Source organism: Tiliqua scincoides, chromosome 3, assembly GCF_035046505.1.
Source record: "Tiliqua scincoides isolate rTilSci1 chromosome 3, rTilSci1.hap2, whole genome shotgun sequence".
Taxonomy (NCBI): domain Eukaryota; kingdom Metazoa; phylum Chordata; class Lepidosauria; order Squamata; family Scincidae; genus Tiliqua; species Tiliqua scincoides.
In genome coordinates this window covers 199,835,337-199,849,492 of record NC_089823.1, presented here as the reverse complement: position 1 = coordinate 199,849,492, position 14,156 = coordinate 199,835,337, and the positions used below count along the sequence as shown (strand labels likewise).

Genomic DNA, 14,156 nt, shown 5'->3' with positions numbered 1-14,156 from the left:
TATTCATATTTCTAGTTAGTCCTTCACCATCATATAGAAATGATTGTTCCTCAGGGTTCAGCTGTAGCTAAAAACCTAGCCTTCCAGTCAGGGTTTGACTATTGGCTGTGTTTCAGAAACTGGAAGATACAGTGTTGCATCCCACAGCAAGTAGAGCTGACAAAGCATTGACTGTGCAAGGTGAAGGAGAGAGAGCTGTACCCACAACTGTTCCAGTTAGGATTCGACAGATCATCACACAGAGCTTGTCGGAACCATCATCTCAAGGTACTCTCTTGGATCGAAGCATACAGAAACATGACTACATCCCTAACAGCAGAAAAAGTGTATAGGTACAATTGTAGAGAGGTGGGAGAAGGAGATTTAAACCCTGAAGTTCTCACACACACTGCTGTTCATCCATGAGGTTAACTGAAGTGGTTGCTTCAAGCACCAGGTTGGTGGGCCCATCTTTCTCCACCCACCTATATCCACTGCTCCTTCTTCTCCTTCCATTCCCTGGACTGGAAAAGGAAGAAGGGAACAGAGAGGAAGAAGAAATATGGAGTGGAGGAGAGTGCTGAGTTTGAACATTGGAGAGTGGGGAGGAGGAGAGGCTGGCATCTCATCAGGTAAGGGAAGCAGCATTTGATACACCACCTCAGGTTCAAAATGTTGGGCCGGGCCTGCTTACCTGCAGTGCAGTAATGGTGAGCCAGTATCTCTGAGAACAGTATTTGAAATCAGTAAACTCTGCCAAGATCACCCTGCTTGGGGCAACAGCTTTTTTCCTCAGTTTGTGACAATCAGCCAATCTGACTTGATCATAGTGCCCTGCAAAATGAACAACATCTTCAATTCATGCTCTGCTCTTCTTTCTTTCTTTCTTTCTTTCTTTCTTTCTTTCTTTCTTTCTTTCTTTCTTTCTTTCTTTCTTTCTTTCTTTCTTTCAGGACATTATTCTATAAATGCCACTAGTTCCTTCACTGCCACCTACATCCTCTTTCTCTTGATTATGCTCCTCACTAACTGTCTGTGGTTATTATGCAAAACATTAATATACATATGGAAATTTTGCAGGCCACAGAGAACTTTTCACATTCAGTTTGTATCACAGTTACTTCTCATGCCTGAAGACAAAACATTTCACAGGGTACCTCACCACCAGCCCATACTCAAGGAAGTCAGTGTTTCCTGAAAAAAGGGTGGATAATCCACTACCTTGTTCCACAAAGATATACTGGAATAAAGAAGAGAATCCACCTGCCCTGTAAATCGATCCTTTGCTGGTGTCAGGCCCCATACACTAGATCTCTTATTAGCTGACAGTGTTTTTCTCCAAGCCTGGAGTTTGACCAAAGGTGAGAGTGCCTCTTCACATTTGTAAGGTGCATCTCCTTAACCAGTTAGTATAGCCAGTCCCCATGCACCTTAGATTGCAGGGTAGGGATCTTGTGTTTAGACTTGTTTGTAGCCAGATATAAATAGAAGCAGGGCCGGCCTTAGGGCAATTTGACCAATTTGGGCCCTTCAGCTGGAAGGGGTCTGCACTGGGGCGGTGAGTGGAGCACCCGTAGCTGCAACCAGCACCTTGCTCTGTAGCTGACACTCCATCATGGAATCTTTCATGCAGAGGTGTCATGAGGAGAGTGTGGTGAGCTGAGCATTACTGCGGGATGGCCCTCCCTCCTGCCTGCAGTTCCTATTGGCTTGATGCGCCCCCCCCCCAAAGCAGTTCTCTGTGGTGTCGCTGCCTGGTACTTTGCCACTGCTGCTTATCCTGGTGAGCAGGGAAGCCCTGCAAAAATGTTTTTATTGGGCCCTGTAGCTCCTAAGGCCAGTGCTGAATAGAAACACCTCCATTTTGATAGTTCAAGCCGTCATGTTAGAATTCAGTAGTCAAAGTTGATGTGTCAAGAAGATCATCCATGTAGTTAGCCTGTAAAAAAGGAATAGGTAGGTAGATTGAGCTTCATGATCTGGTTATGAGCCTGTAGTTAAGATTGCCTCCCACAGCTATTCTGTCCCTTTATCACTTTTCCCAGGTTTGTCAGAAACAACCTCTCCAAGCAACATGCAAGAAGAAAATCGCCTGCTGCAGAAGGAGCTGTCACGTCTGGAGGACCTGTTGGCACAGACCCGTGCAGAGAAAGATGAGCTGGCTAGCAAATACCATGCCATCAGTGAGAGGGTAAAATCAGAGTTAGAAATCCATCTAAAAATAACTGTTTTTCATAGGATCATCCTAAACAATGCTTTTCTCTTTCATAAACATAGTGGAGTTCAGCACTTGTGAACCATTCTCTCTTGCAACTGGTGTAAATGGGCAACTAAGGACAATACTGATGGATGACTCACAGGGAGTGAGGAAGCCTACTAGTGAATCAGTCTGAAGCACGCATTGCCATAGGTCTTGATGAAGCATGCTGTGTTTGGCTTCCTTGGTACTGAGCAGGTTCTGTAACTTGCATGTGGCATAAGAACCACCTGCTGTGTCATTTTAAGTACTCATGTGGTTCAGCATCCTTCCTTCAGTAGAGTTCAAGGTAACATACACTGGGCTTCCATGCAATCTCCTATCCAAGCACTGACCATACCCAACTCTGCTTAGCTTCAGCAAGATTGCTTTATCAAATGTCTTCAAACGCCCTCAGGCCTTTGTTAGCCAAGGTTTCCAGATCGCCATCAAACGTCATTTAATTCCATTAGGGACAAACTAAACCTGAAGTTAGAGGTCCATGATTAGAACTTCCAACATTTTTGTCTTGTCAGAAAGCAGCAGCTGAGGAGGATGGGGTGGAAGACATAGATCTGAATCAGAGTGGGTTTCATGCAGTGTGGGGGGAGGTTAACCCATTGCACCATTTCCTGAGAAAACATATGTGCACGATCTTTGTAAGTTTTCCCCTCCTAACAGCAGCTTATGTGTGTGTGGAATTTGGATCTAGGCTGGGGTACAGGAGAAAAGGGTTGGCCCACCCTTCTCCCACCACAACCCAAATCCCTCTCCCAGCTCTGAACTGCTTTGCGAAAAGAAAAAGACATCACAAGTTCCAGTCACGGAGTTCCCAGATCATGTCTAGTTTGACCTTTACAGCTAGGCAGAAACTTGGGATGCTTTCATGAGTGACGCCAAGAACATCTTTTTGTCTTTAAGATTTTTAAAAAAATTGTTTGCAAGCGTGGTTATGATGAATGCAGCATGTAATCTTGGTAACAGCTATTTTTATTTTGCGTAATTGGCCCTCAGAATGTGGGTCAGAATTTCATTTGAATAATCTGCTGGGCATGTGTTTCCCTGTTTCTGTGAATAAATGTGGTCTTAGAGATGCATATTATCAGCCATCAATCACCATTTTACCTTTGGAAATTGCATTTGGGCACTCCTGCTGGGGCATGTTTCCCACGCTGGAAACAGGGTTGATCATATTTCTAAGAACAAAATATGTTAACATTTAAACAGGCACAGCGTGGGTCAGTGTGACATCATTCCACAGATGAGGATAATGCAATTTTTTTAAAGCATTTCTCTTGAAAGTAGCCTCAGAAATAGGATGGCAAAGCAGCTGCTTTTAAAACCCAAACAGCCATCTAGGTTTCTGCCACAGTAATGACCCTTTGAAGGGAACTGCCAGGAATCACATTCTGATGTGCAAATGTTGGGAGATTATGATGTGCAAACATAGCTCATTGATGATTTCCTTAGGCATGCTAGAGTGAACAGGATATTAACCCCATTTTTCGCATGCTTCTATTTTCTGGGGTTTGCATTTGCAACTGGTCATGGTGCTTAACTATGTCCCCCTGCCTTCCCCAGAAGAATTGATACTTGGTTTACTGCCTAGAGAGCATGGGGCACATTCTTGGCCGGACAAAGATTCCCATCCAGAGAAGCATTAATAATTACAAGTCTAAACAATCCCTTACTCCAATCCTCATAACAGGCACAAAGATCCAGGTCTGACTCAGCATCAAGCCCTTTCGAAAGTTATTCTAGCAGACTGGGACCGCTGCCCTGTACCCAGCTGCTTACGTTAGAATAGTATCAATGCTGAATGGTAGGAATGGAATGAATGCTGATGGCAGGGCAAAAGTAGACAGAATGAATGAGCAAGGTCTTGATTCAGGCTGGGGTTGAATCGGATTTCCCTTTTCTATTGTAGGTGCAGGATGCCCTTGAAGGGAGTCATATTGATTGCAGCAGGCATATCTTTATGTTGGCATAGTTGATTTTATTGCACCTAGAAAGCATAGATTTGTAAAAACTTAGCTGGAAAAGAAGGCAGCTTTGTGAGTAGTACTTACATTTCCAAAAAAAGAAGTGCTAGAGCCAAAGCCTACCTAGACATTATACCATCTTCCTTGGAAGTTTGGTAATGAAAAACTGTGCTTATCCAGTCTTGAGGGAAAGTTATTCTGCACATGCGTTGGGACACTGTTCTTAATTGTTCAGCTGGTAAACCCAAACACTAATGAAGCTCTGCCCATTTGGTAAGGGCTGTATATGATGATTTGGTAGTTGGGGCAGGGCTAGGTTTGAGCCCTACTACCGACTTCTGCCTGTTGCTTTTAGATTCTAGGTGTTCCCAAATCATGAACAGTATTCAAAATCTATTTACTTTATCTGGTAAATTTTATTTATGTCATATCCCACCTTACTTCCATCATGAGACTCAAAACAACATTCATGGGAGTCCTAGGTGGTTTCGCATCCATGAATTGAGCAGACATAGACCTGCTTCAGCAAGGTGGCTGAAGCATGCGTCCTCAGAGCTACAATGACATTCTAGCAGTTATGCACTAGACTAGAGCACCCTTGATTATGATGCTGGATATCTCAGGCATCACATGAAGTGCTAAGACCTCAGCTTTCATATATTTTGAAAAGCAGTATGATTAAAATATTAAAAGCCGAGTCTCCAAAGTTCTCTGGATGAGCCTGGGAGCCTTTGGATAGTTAACTTTACAAGGACTGGTTGGTTCTGATAACTAGAGGGACATACTGCATCTTTTTTTAGGTAGTGCTGAAATGCCTTGTAGCTGTCAAGATATATTTGAGAATGAGCAGGTGGCCTGTGTAGAAGGATGTAGTGCCCAGGAATACAGTTTCCCTCCCTACTGCCTTCAGCAATTCTCCCTTAGGTACAGAAACCCACTTGTCTTTTCTCTTGTCTATAACTCTCCTCCTACTCAATTTCTCTTTGCCAAAGATCTGCAGGGCTGGAGGGGGGATATTATCTAATTGGGCAGGAATGTCAAACTCATTTCGTACAGAGGTCCAAAGTTAACTTTCATGGTGCCTACTGAGGACCGGAAGTGACATCATTAAGAAGAAAGTGACATCATTAAGCAGATTATGTCCAGAAATGAGCCCTTTGTTCTCACATTGAAACTCTAGCTGCAAATGACAGAAGAGAAAATGTGCAAATCTTGTTCATATTTTGAATGAGAGAGCCCAACAGCTGGGAGAGCCCAATTATAATGAGTGCCAGATAAATTGCTTCCAGGGGGCCATATTCAGCCCACAGGTCTTGTGTTTGTCACCCCTGTCCGTGGGCCTGTAAAGGATTGTAGGGAACAGGGCATTACAAATCTGAAGAGAGAACGAAGAGCATGCTAAATTGACATGAATGTTACTTAGAGACCAATCCTATGCCTGTCTACTCAGAAGTAAGTCCCATTATAGTCATTGTAGCTTACTCCCATAAGAACATAAGAACAGCCCCACTGGATCAGGCCATAGGCCCATCTAGTCCAGCTTCCTGTATCTCACAGCGGCCCACCAAATGCCCCAGGGAGCACACCAGATAACAAGAGACCTCATCCTGGTGCCCTCCCCTACATCTGGCATTCTGACTTAACCCATTTCTAAAATCAGGAGGTTGCGCATACACATCATGGCTTGTACCCCATAATGGATTTTTCCTCCAAAAACTTGTCCAATCCCCTTTTAAAGGCGTATAGGCTAGACGCCAGCACCACATTCTGTGGCAAGGAGTTCCACAGACCGACCACATGCTGAGTAAAGAAATATTTTCTTTTGTCTGTCCTAACCCGCCCAACACTCAATTTTAGTGGATGTCCCCTGGTTCTGGTATTATGTGAGAGTGTAAAGAGCATCTCCCTATCCACTCTGTCCATTCCCTGCATAATTTTGTATGTCTCAATCATGCCCCCCCTCAAGCGTCTCTTTTCTAGGCTGAAGAGGCCCAAATGCCATAGCCTTTCCTCATAAGTAAGGTGCCCCAGCCCCGTACTCATCTTAGTCGCTCTCTTTTGCACCTTTTCCATTTCCACTATGTCTTTTTTGAGATGCGGCGACCAGAACTGGACACAATACTCCAGGTGTGGCCTTACCATAGATTTGTACAACGGCATTATAATACTAGCCGTTTTGTTCTCAATACCCTTCCTAATGATCCCAAGCATAGAATTGGCCTTCTTCACTGCTGCCGCACATTGGGTCGACATTTTCATCGACCTGTCCACCACCACCCCAAGATCTCTCTCCTGATCTGTCACAGACAGCTCAGAACCCATCAGCCTATATCTAAAGTTTTGATTTTTTTTCCCCAATGTGCATGACTTTACACTTACTGACATTGAAGCGCATCTGCCATTTTGCTGCCCATTCTGCCAGTCTGGAGAGATCCTTCTGGAGCTCCTCACAATCACTTCTGGTCTTTACCACTCGGAAAAGTTTGGTGTCGTCTGCAAACTTAGCCACTTCACTGCTCAACCCTGTCTCCAGGTCATTTATGAAGAGGTTGAAAAGCACCGGTCCCAGGACAGATCCTTGGGGCACACCGCTTTTCACCTCTCTCCATTGTGAAAATTGCCCATTGACACCCACTCTCTGCTTCCTGGCCTCCAACCAGTTCTCAATCCACGAGAGGACCTGTCCTCTAATTCCCTGACTGTGGAGTTTTTTCAGTAGCCTTTGGTGAGGGACCGTGTCAGACACCTTCTGAAAGTCCAGATATATAATGTCCACGGGTTCTCCCGCATCCACATGCCTGTTGACCTTTTCAAAGAATTCTATAAGGTTTGTGAGGCAAGACTTACCCTTCCAGAAGCCATGCTGACTCTCCATCAGCAAGGCCTGTTCATCTGTGTGTTTTGAGATCCTATCTTTGATGAGGCATTCCACCATCTTACCCAGTATGGATGTTAGGCTGACCGGCCTATAGTTTCCCGGGTCCCCCCTCTTTCCCTTTTTAAAAATAGGCGTGACATTTGCTATCCTCCAATCTTCTGGCACCATGGCCGTTTTGAGGGACAAGTTGCATACCTCAAAGACTTGCATACTTTCCCAGGAAAGTGTGGATAGGATTGCAGCCTGAGTTGACAACATTTTGTGCAAATGTAGGTTTTGAGTATTTGAGACATTTCTAAGCCCCAGGTGTAGAAAAGCAAAAAGGTTGGTTCCCATGCCTGAAAGTCTGATGCTTTTGCTGGGAACCTTGTAGTTCTGCAGCACTGTGGCCCATTTTCAGTAAGACATCTTTTCACTCAGATGGTTGTATTCTGCCACGTTGTACTTGCATTACATTATATTAAAATGGGCCCAGGCCTTGATTTGTTGCTGCTGTGTGCTTAACACTTTGCTCTCATTTGGTTCTGGAAAAGTGTTTGCTTTTGTAGCTGGAGCAGGTGCTGCGAGGAGAGGAGGAAGGAAGCACAGTGTTCTTGCAATTGAGGCAGCAGTTCAAAGAGGATGAGAAGGCATACAAGCGCAAGCTGCAAGCTTACCAAGATGGGCAGCAGCGGCAGGCCCAACTAGTGCAGAAGATGCAGAACAAGGTGGGTGGTTGTACCTTGGTCAGATTCCTTAAATGGAAAAATGTCAGGGTGTCTTGGAGAGGTTCAGTGAGGACTAAATGGTAGGGCTTAGTGCTAAGTCTACTGGCCCTGTTGTGGATTCAGAAAGTACCAGCTCTGCATGCCTCTGGTCTTTTGCTATTTCAGTGTTAGTCTAATGGCAAATGTGGCTGTGTTGGACCAGTTTTTTTCCAGCTCAGACTGGTCCATGTATCTCACATTCAGCATATCTCATTATTCAACACGAGCACAATCTACAGTTTTCAGCATACCTCCACAAGTCTTCATAATGGGAGTGGAGGAGTTGTGTTCCAGACTGGTTGTGCTTGTGGTGATCTATTTAGGGCGCAATCCTAACCCCTTATGTCAGTGCTTTCCAGCACTGACACAAGGGCAATGAAGCTCCAAGGTAAGGGAACAAACATTCCCTTACTTTGAGGAGGCCTCCGTGAGTGACACTCAACTGCAGAATGCAGCACATGTCCCATTGGTACCGCTACACCAGTGCTAGAAAGCACTGACATAAGGGCTTAGGATTGCACCCCTAGGTGAACTGTATATGGCAGCTGTTTGGAAGGGGCCATGTGGAATGCACTTTTGGCATGGTAGATTGTGCATGGTATGAAAAAGTAGATAGAAAAAATGTTTCTCCTTCTCTTCAAATACTGACTTGGAAACATTCATTGAAATCAATTGACAGATGATGCAGAGCAGAGAGGAGAAGATTGTTCAACAAATAATCAGTTTATGGCAGTGCTTCCCAAACTTTTTAGCACCAGGACAAACTTTTTCAAATGACACTGTATCGGGTCCCACCTAGCTTTATAAGAACTTTAAAAAATTTAACATTACCAGCTTCTCGAGCCTCTGTTTTTATCCTTTTTATCATCATGGGAAGGGAGGGCTGCTTTCTGGAGCATTTGAGCTCCACATTCATTGGAACAGGATCATTCAGGTGGCTTTGCATCCCCCTTTCCCTTTGATGAGGTGCATTTGCATACTCATGAGTAAACATGAACATGTGGCTCAGTTTTGCTTTCCGTAGGGCTCAACACATTCTCCTTGTGGGGGGGGGGGACTTGATTCTTGATTTTGTTTGGGTCTATGTTCGTTAGGTTGGGGCCATTCTGGGGGCGTTACATTTTTTTCAACCTGTCCTTCGAAGTGGACTGAGGCATGGTTGCCTACTCATGAGTAAATACACACATGCTGTCCTGTTTCAGTTTCCATAAAGCTCAATAAATTTTCCTTGTCAGCGATATCAGCTTGTTAGTTTTACGACCCACTGGGTCGTGACCCAGTGGTGGGTCCCAACCAACAGTCTGGGAACCATTGGTTTATGGAATTCACTGCTGTGGCCCTCCACAGCAGCATCCCCCACTGAAACTGCTAGAAGCTACATAGCCTGTCAGCCAGGCTTGTGTTCTCCTTGTGTCTTGAACTTCTAACTTGTGCTACAGTAGTGTTTGCCCAGGTCAGCACATGGCAGAGAATGTGCTTCTTCATACCAATTAATTTTGTGTTGTTGGTCCCCCCCCACCCTCCAAGAGTTTCCCTCCAGCCTGTATGCACAGTATTCTTACTGACTAGACCGAGCCTGGAAGTCATCATCCATTTCCTCAGCTATCATTTCCCCTCCATTTCATAACTTGTAACAATTACTATTCTACCTCATGTCCCCTACTCTGTACTCCTCAATTACAGATTCTTCCTTCATCTCTAGTTTCTTGGGTAGTTATGGATTTTAACCTCTGCTCCCCAAAAGTTCTGGCAGTAGGCCTGGCACAAGGAATGTCACGAATTCAGCAATTCTGCAGCCTTTTACATTTCTGAACATGGCATCTGCATAGCATAAAGCTGATAACAGAATATAGATTGACCATCTGAATATTATGGGCTCCACCCTAGTGCAATTTATGATGTGAATACCCATTTCAAATTCTGTTTGTCTCTCTGCTGCGTTTGGCTCCTATCCTACTCTATTTTTTATTAACACTGACCACTCACACACATTCCATCCAACATCTTGATAGCAATCCAAGGTTTTTGATTTTCTCTTTAGGATGGACTGAAAAAAATTATTAGTTACCATTGGCCTAGATCAGATTTCTTAATCTTTGTGCCCTATATCCCAATATTATCCCCACCCCAACAATGCAGTGATTGAAAAATGGCTGGGGAGCAGTTGCAAAGGCTTTTTCAGCACAGAGAGGTCTACTTGTACTGTGCTAGCAAATTTGCTGGCTCAGGTTCACGTGAACCCGTGCCACAGAATCAGGTCTGGGAAAGGGGCTAGGATTTGGCGGCCAGCACTGCCACCGGACCCACTCTCTTTCCAGACCCAATCTGCCCATGCCCTGTCCCTGTTGCCTCCCCATTCTGCCCTCCTCCTGTCCCTGTCACTTTGTTCCATCCTCCCCCAATCCCACCTTCACCCTGCTGTCCTATTTAGGTCAGCAGGTCTGCAATGATCATTCAGCTCACGGGGGAAGGTTCCGGCCTTCCCGCCAGCACTCCGGCAGCACACATCTCCACACACTGTTGGAATGCCTTTTATGACTTCCCTAAGGCAGTTAGGGCTGGCAGAATGCTTTTTTCTGCCAGCAGGACAGCCAAATAGGATTGGGCTGCACGTCATACCTGGCCTGCTACCTCCATGGTTCTTAGGTTCTTGGCCTTCTCTTTAATTCCCTTTGCCTCAGTGTCCTTTTTGCTCCTTGGCATAGGTGCTTCAGTACAAGAAAAGATGTGGGGAACTGGAGCAACAACTGCTGGAAAAAACGTCTGAGTGCGAGCGCCAGCAACAGATGGTCTGTATGGCTTTTTCATGTTGCAAATGATAATGATGAAGCATGTGGCAGTTTGACTCTCAGCACTGCGGGCAATTTGTATATCACTGTTCCATCGTGCCATGTATGTTTAATTCAAGTGAGCACTTGGCAGGCAGCCTAGCTTAATGGGGTATCTCGTACAAATACTGCTTTGTATAGTTCATATCACTGAAAGAGTCCCACAGGTTTTCTGAATGCCCAGTGGTTTCTTGGTAATATATGGGTCATATAGCCAAGCAGCCGGGCACTTTATTTCATTAAAGACTTTTTGAGCACAGAGCCTTTTTCACAGCAGAGTATGAATGATCGCAGAAGGCTGAGCACTTGAGAAGAATTTAAAGCCTATGTGGGGTCTAGATGAGATTATAATTCACAGGGGGAAGCCTGCACAGAACTATAATATACAGCAATGTTTCTCAAACTGTGGGTTGGGACCCACTAGTTGCGTCACGAACCAATTTCAGTTGGGTCCCCATTCATTTCAATATTTTATTTTTACTACAGGTTGAGACTAATTATTTGCATGGGTTCTGTTCCAAGCACTCAGGAGGATGGCAAAAAACGCACTATAGCAAATCAATTTGAAAAACAAAGTTTCTTTGCTCCAGTGATTTAAAAACGGTCTTGCTGACCTTTTGATTCTAAGATAAGAGTCATTAAGAAGACAATCCATCAACTAGTCCTTCTCCAAGAGGTTAGAAAGCTTCACTCAGCCCCTCCCTTCACCAATACGAAGCTGAGAGTGAAGGATTGATGGATTCTCAGCCAGCTCCCCCCTTCCCCTCATTAAGGAGGCTATTGTTAAATGATTGTTCAGCTTTTTAAACTGATTTTAAAGGGTTGCATTTTCCCCTTCTCCAGGGATCAGCACATTCCTTCTCATTTGCATGGCCATTGAGTCAAATCCATGTATAAAAAATACGAGTATAAATAGGCTGGACCTGTATATTAGACTTGATGGCATGTGACTGCATTGGGGAAATGTTACAGATCTGTACTTTTAACAGGCTACTCTGTATATGCTGTTAACAATGTTAGTAAATGGGACTTTCTCCTGGGTAAGTGTGGGTAGGATTGCAGCCTAGGATTGTTAAAAATTTCCTGCATGATGATGTAACCCGGTCATGACATCACTTCTGGTGAATTCTCATTCTAAAAAGTGGGTCCCGGTGCTAAAAGCTTGAGAACCACTGATATACAGTATGTGTGAAACCCAAATGCATGATTATGGAGGTCCTCTGAAGGCAGCTATCATAGTTCTTTAATCACAAATCTGAAGTATGTAACATACAACTCCTATCTGAAAATGAATAGGCTCACTATTCTACACAGTTTCCTTTTCTACTATGTCAACAGTACTGATCAGGCTGGAGACAAACAGTAGTTTTATAAGACAGCTGAAAGTGTTTCCTCATTTCTTTTATCTCTGGTTTAAACACATTTAGCAGAACTTTTAAAAAAGTACTACAGGTCCCTGAAAAACCTATCAGTAGAGACAGTAGTGGAATGCATATACCCACCAAGGACAAATATGCCTCTGTTGCAGTGGTTCTCACACATTTAGCACCGGGACCCACTTTTTAGAATAAGAATCTTGTCAGGACCCACCAGAAGTGACGTCATGGCCGGAAGTGACATCATCAAACAGGAAATATTTTAACAGTCCTAGGCTGAAATCCTACCCACAGTTACCCAGGAGCAAGTTCCATTTACTGTCATTGTTAAAAGAATATGCATAGTAGCTTGTTAAAACCACAGGTCTGTAACATTTCCCCAAATGCAGTCACAGACCAGGGTAACATCAAGTTTAATATATTTAAAATCAAATGAATGGGGACCCACCTGAAATCGACTCACGGCCCACCTAGTGGGTCCTGACCCACAGTTTGAGAAACACTGTTCTATCAATCAGTCTTCTGCACTGGATAAACAAGAATTTTTTTTGCAGCTTCGTGCAGCTCTGTTGATTGGCACATGGGCATATCCTTAATCTGACTGTTGTGAGAAAAGCCATTTGGGAAACTTTGTATAAGTGATCAAAGGGGCCTTCATCCCTCTTGATTAACAGGATGATTTTTAACAGACATACTGTTACTGATAACTTACAGATATGTCTCAGGGGAGAAGCTCCCAGCGAAAATGTTGCACACCTCTTGGATGAGGTTGGATGAGAAAAATCCATAACGTGGATGGTGGCTTTAGCAGTAGTTCTAGAGAAGGAGAGTATTGGAGAGGCTGAAGAAATATAGTAGGACAACAGATTGGCGGGGGGTGGGGCAGGGAGGAACTGAAAACGAGATGAACTGAAGCAGTTACATGCTTCAGAGGTAATAGAGGTGCGAGAGTGGGGAAGGTTCAAGTGGAGAAATTAGCCACCAGGAATCATGAGACTGGCTATGCTGATTATGGGAAACAAGATGGTGTCATATGAAGAAAAATATGAAGCAGAGCTGTGTGGAATAAAGACCTGTATCTTTGGGTGTAACAGAAACTGCTCTGTGCCCCTTCAATTTCCACAGCAGTAGCAGATGCTGACCCTACATTGTCTAGAGTTCAAGGGGCTCAAATCTTACTTTTTTTTTAAGCCAAAAGTTTTTTGATTCCAGGAAAGTCATCATATTGTGTTAAATCAAGCGATCCTGTTTTGTATCATGCATGCAAGGGCGTGCATATTTTTAAGCTTCCTGCCAATAAGTCATTCTGTGCCTTAATAATGTTGCACAATCTGTCATCTTTCCAGCTTCAGACAAGGATAGACTCAACAGAGTTGCGTTTACGCCACTATGAGCATGGTACAGAGCTGGAGAGCACCCTTGTCCACCTTGAGGAAGAGAAGCAGAGGTTAGTTGGCCATTTATTGAGGATAGTGGTCTTCTCTTGTGCAAAAAACAGGAATAAATTAATGGCCTAGTTATTTGAGACTGATATGTCTAACTATATAAGCCAGTGGTTCCCAAACTTACCTGGGTCATGATGCCCCTGCTGTCTCTTCTTCCTGGCAAAGCCGAGTGCTGCCATCTTGGATCTTGCAACATCATTGGGATGTGCACTTTGGGAACCCCTGATATAGGCTATTGAATTTCGTATGACAGTACATGTGTCTCAATGGCCAGATGCTACAAAACATAAATAAGAGCTGAACCTGTGGTTTAGATATGATAGTCTCAGATCCCACTCTTAGAGCCAAGTTCTATGCTGGCCTTACACTCGTAGATCTTGTGATCCATCACTGTAATGCTGGGGCCAATGGTGCAAAAGCCACTTTGCCATTCTATAGCCACCAGTGCAAATGCCCCGAAGCCACACATGGATAATACTGACCCACAGAATGTCCACTGTCACTTGTAAGTATTTTAAGCCACCTTGACTGCCCTCACCAGGAGTTAAGTGATATAAAAATTAGGTAAATGGCAGTATAGATTGGGGGTGGAACAGGGTGGGAAGTGGGTCTGGCCAGGGGCAGTTCTGAGACAAAGGAGGGTGGATCACAGCAGCAGCAGCAGCAGCTATGCAGATCCTATCCCC

At 44.3% G+C, this 14,156-nt stretch overlaps 1 protein-coding gene across 1 annotated transcript in view; it reads left to right on the top strand.

The window, feature by feature from the left end:
• CROCC2 (ciliary rootlet coiled-coil, rootletin family member 2) overlaps positions 1–14,156 on the top strand; it is a 105,613-nt gene that overhangs the window by 8,966 nt on the left and 82,491 nt on the right. Inside the window, exons 2-6 of the mRNA XM_066621670.1 lie at positions 117–267; positions 2,025–2,170; positions 7,624–7,782; positions 10,527–10,610; positions 13,372–13,472. Coding sequence (XP_066477767.1) covers positions 117–267; positions 2,025–2,170; positions 7,624–7,782; positions 10,527–10,610; positions 13,372–13,472 — 641 coding nt within the window. The remainder of the gene's footprint in view (positions 1–116; positions 268–2,024; positions 2,171–7,623; positions 7,783–10,526; positions 10,611–13,371; positions 13,473–14,156) is intronic.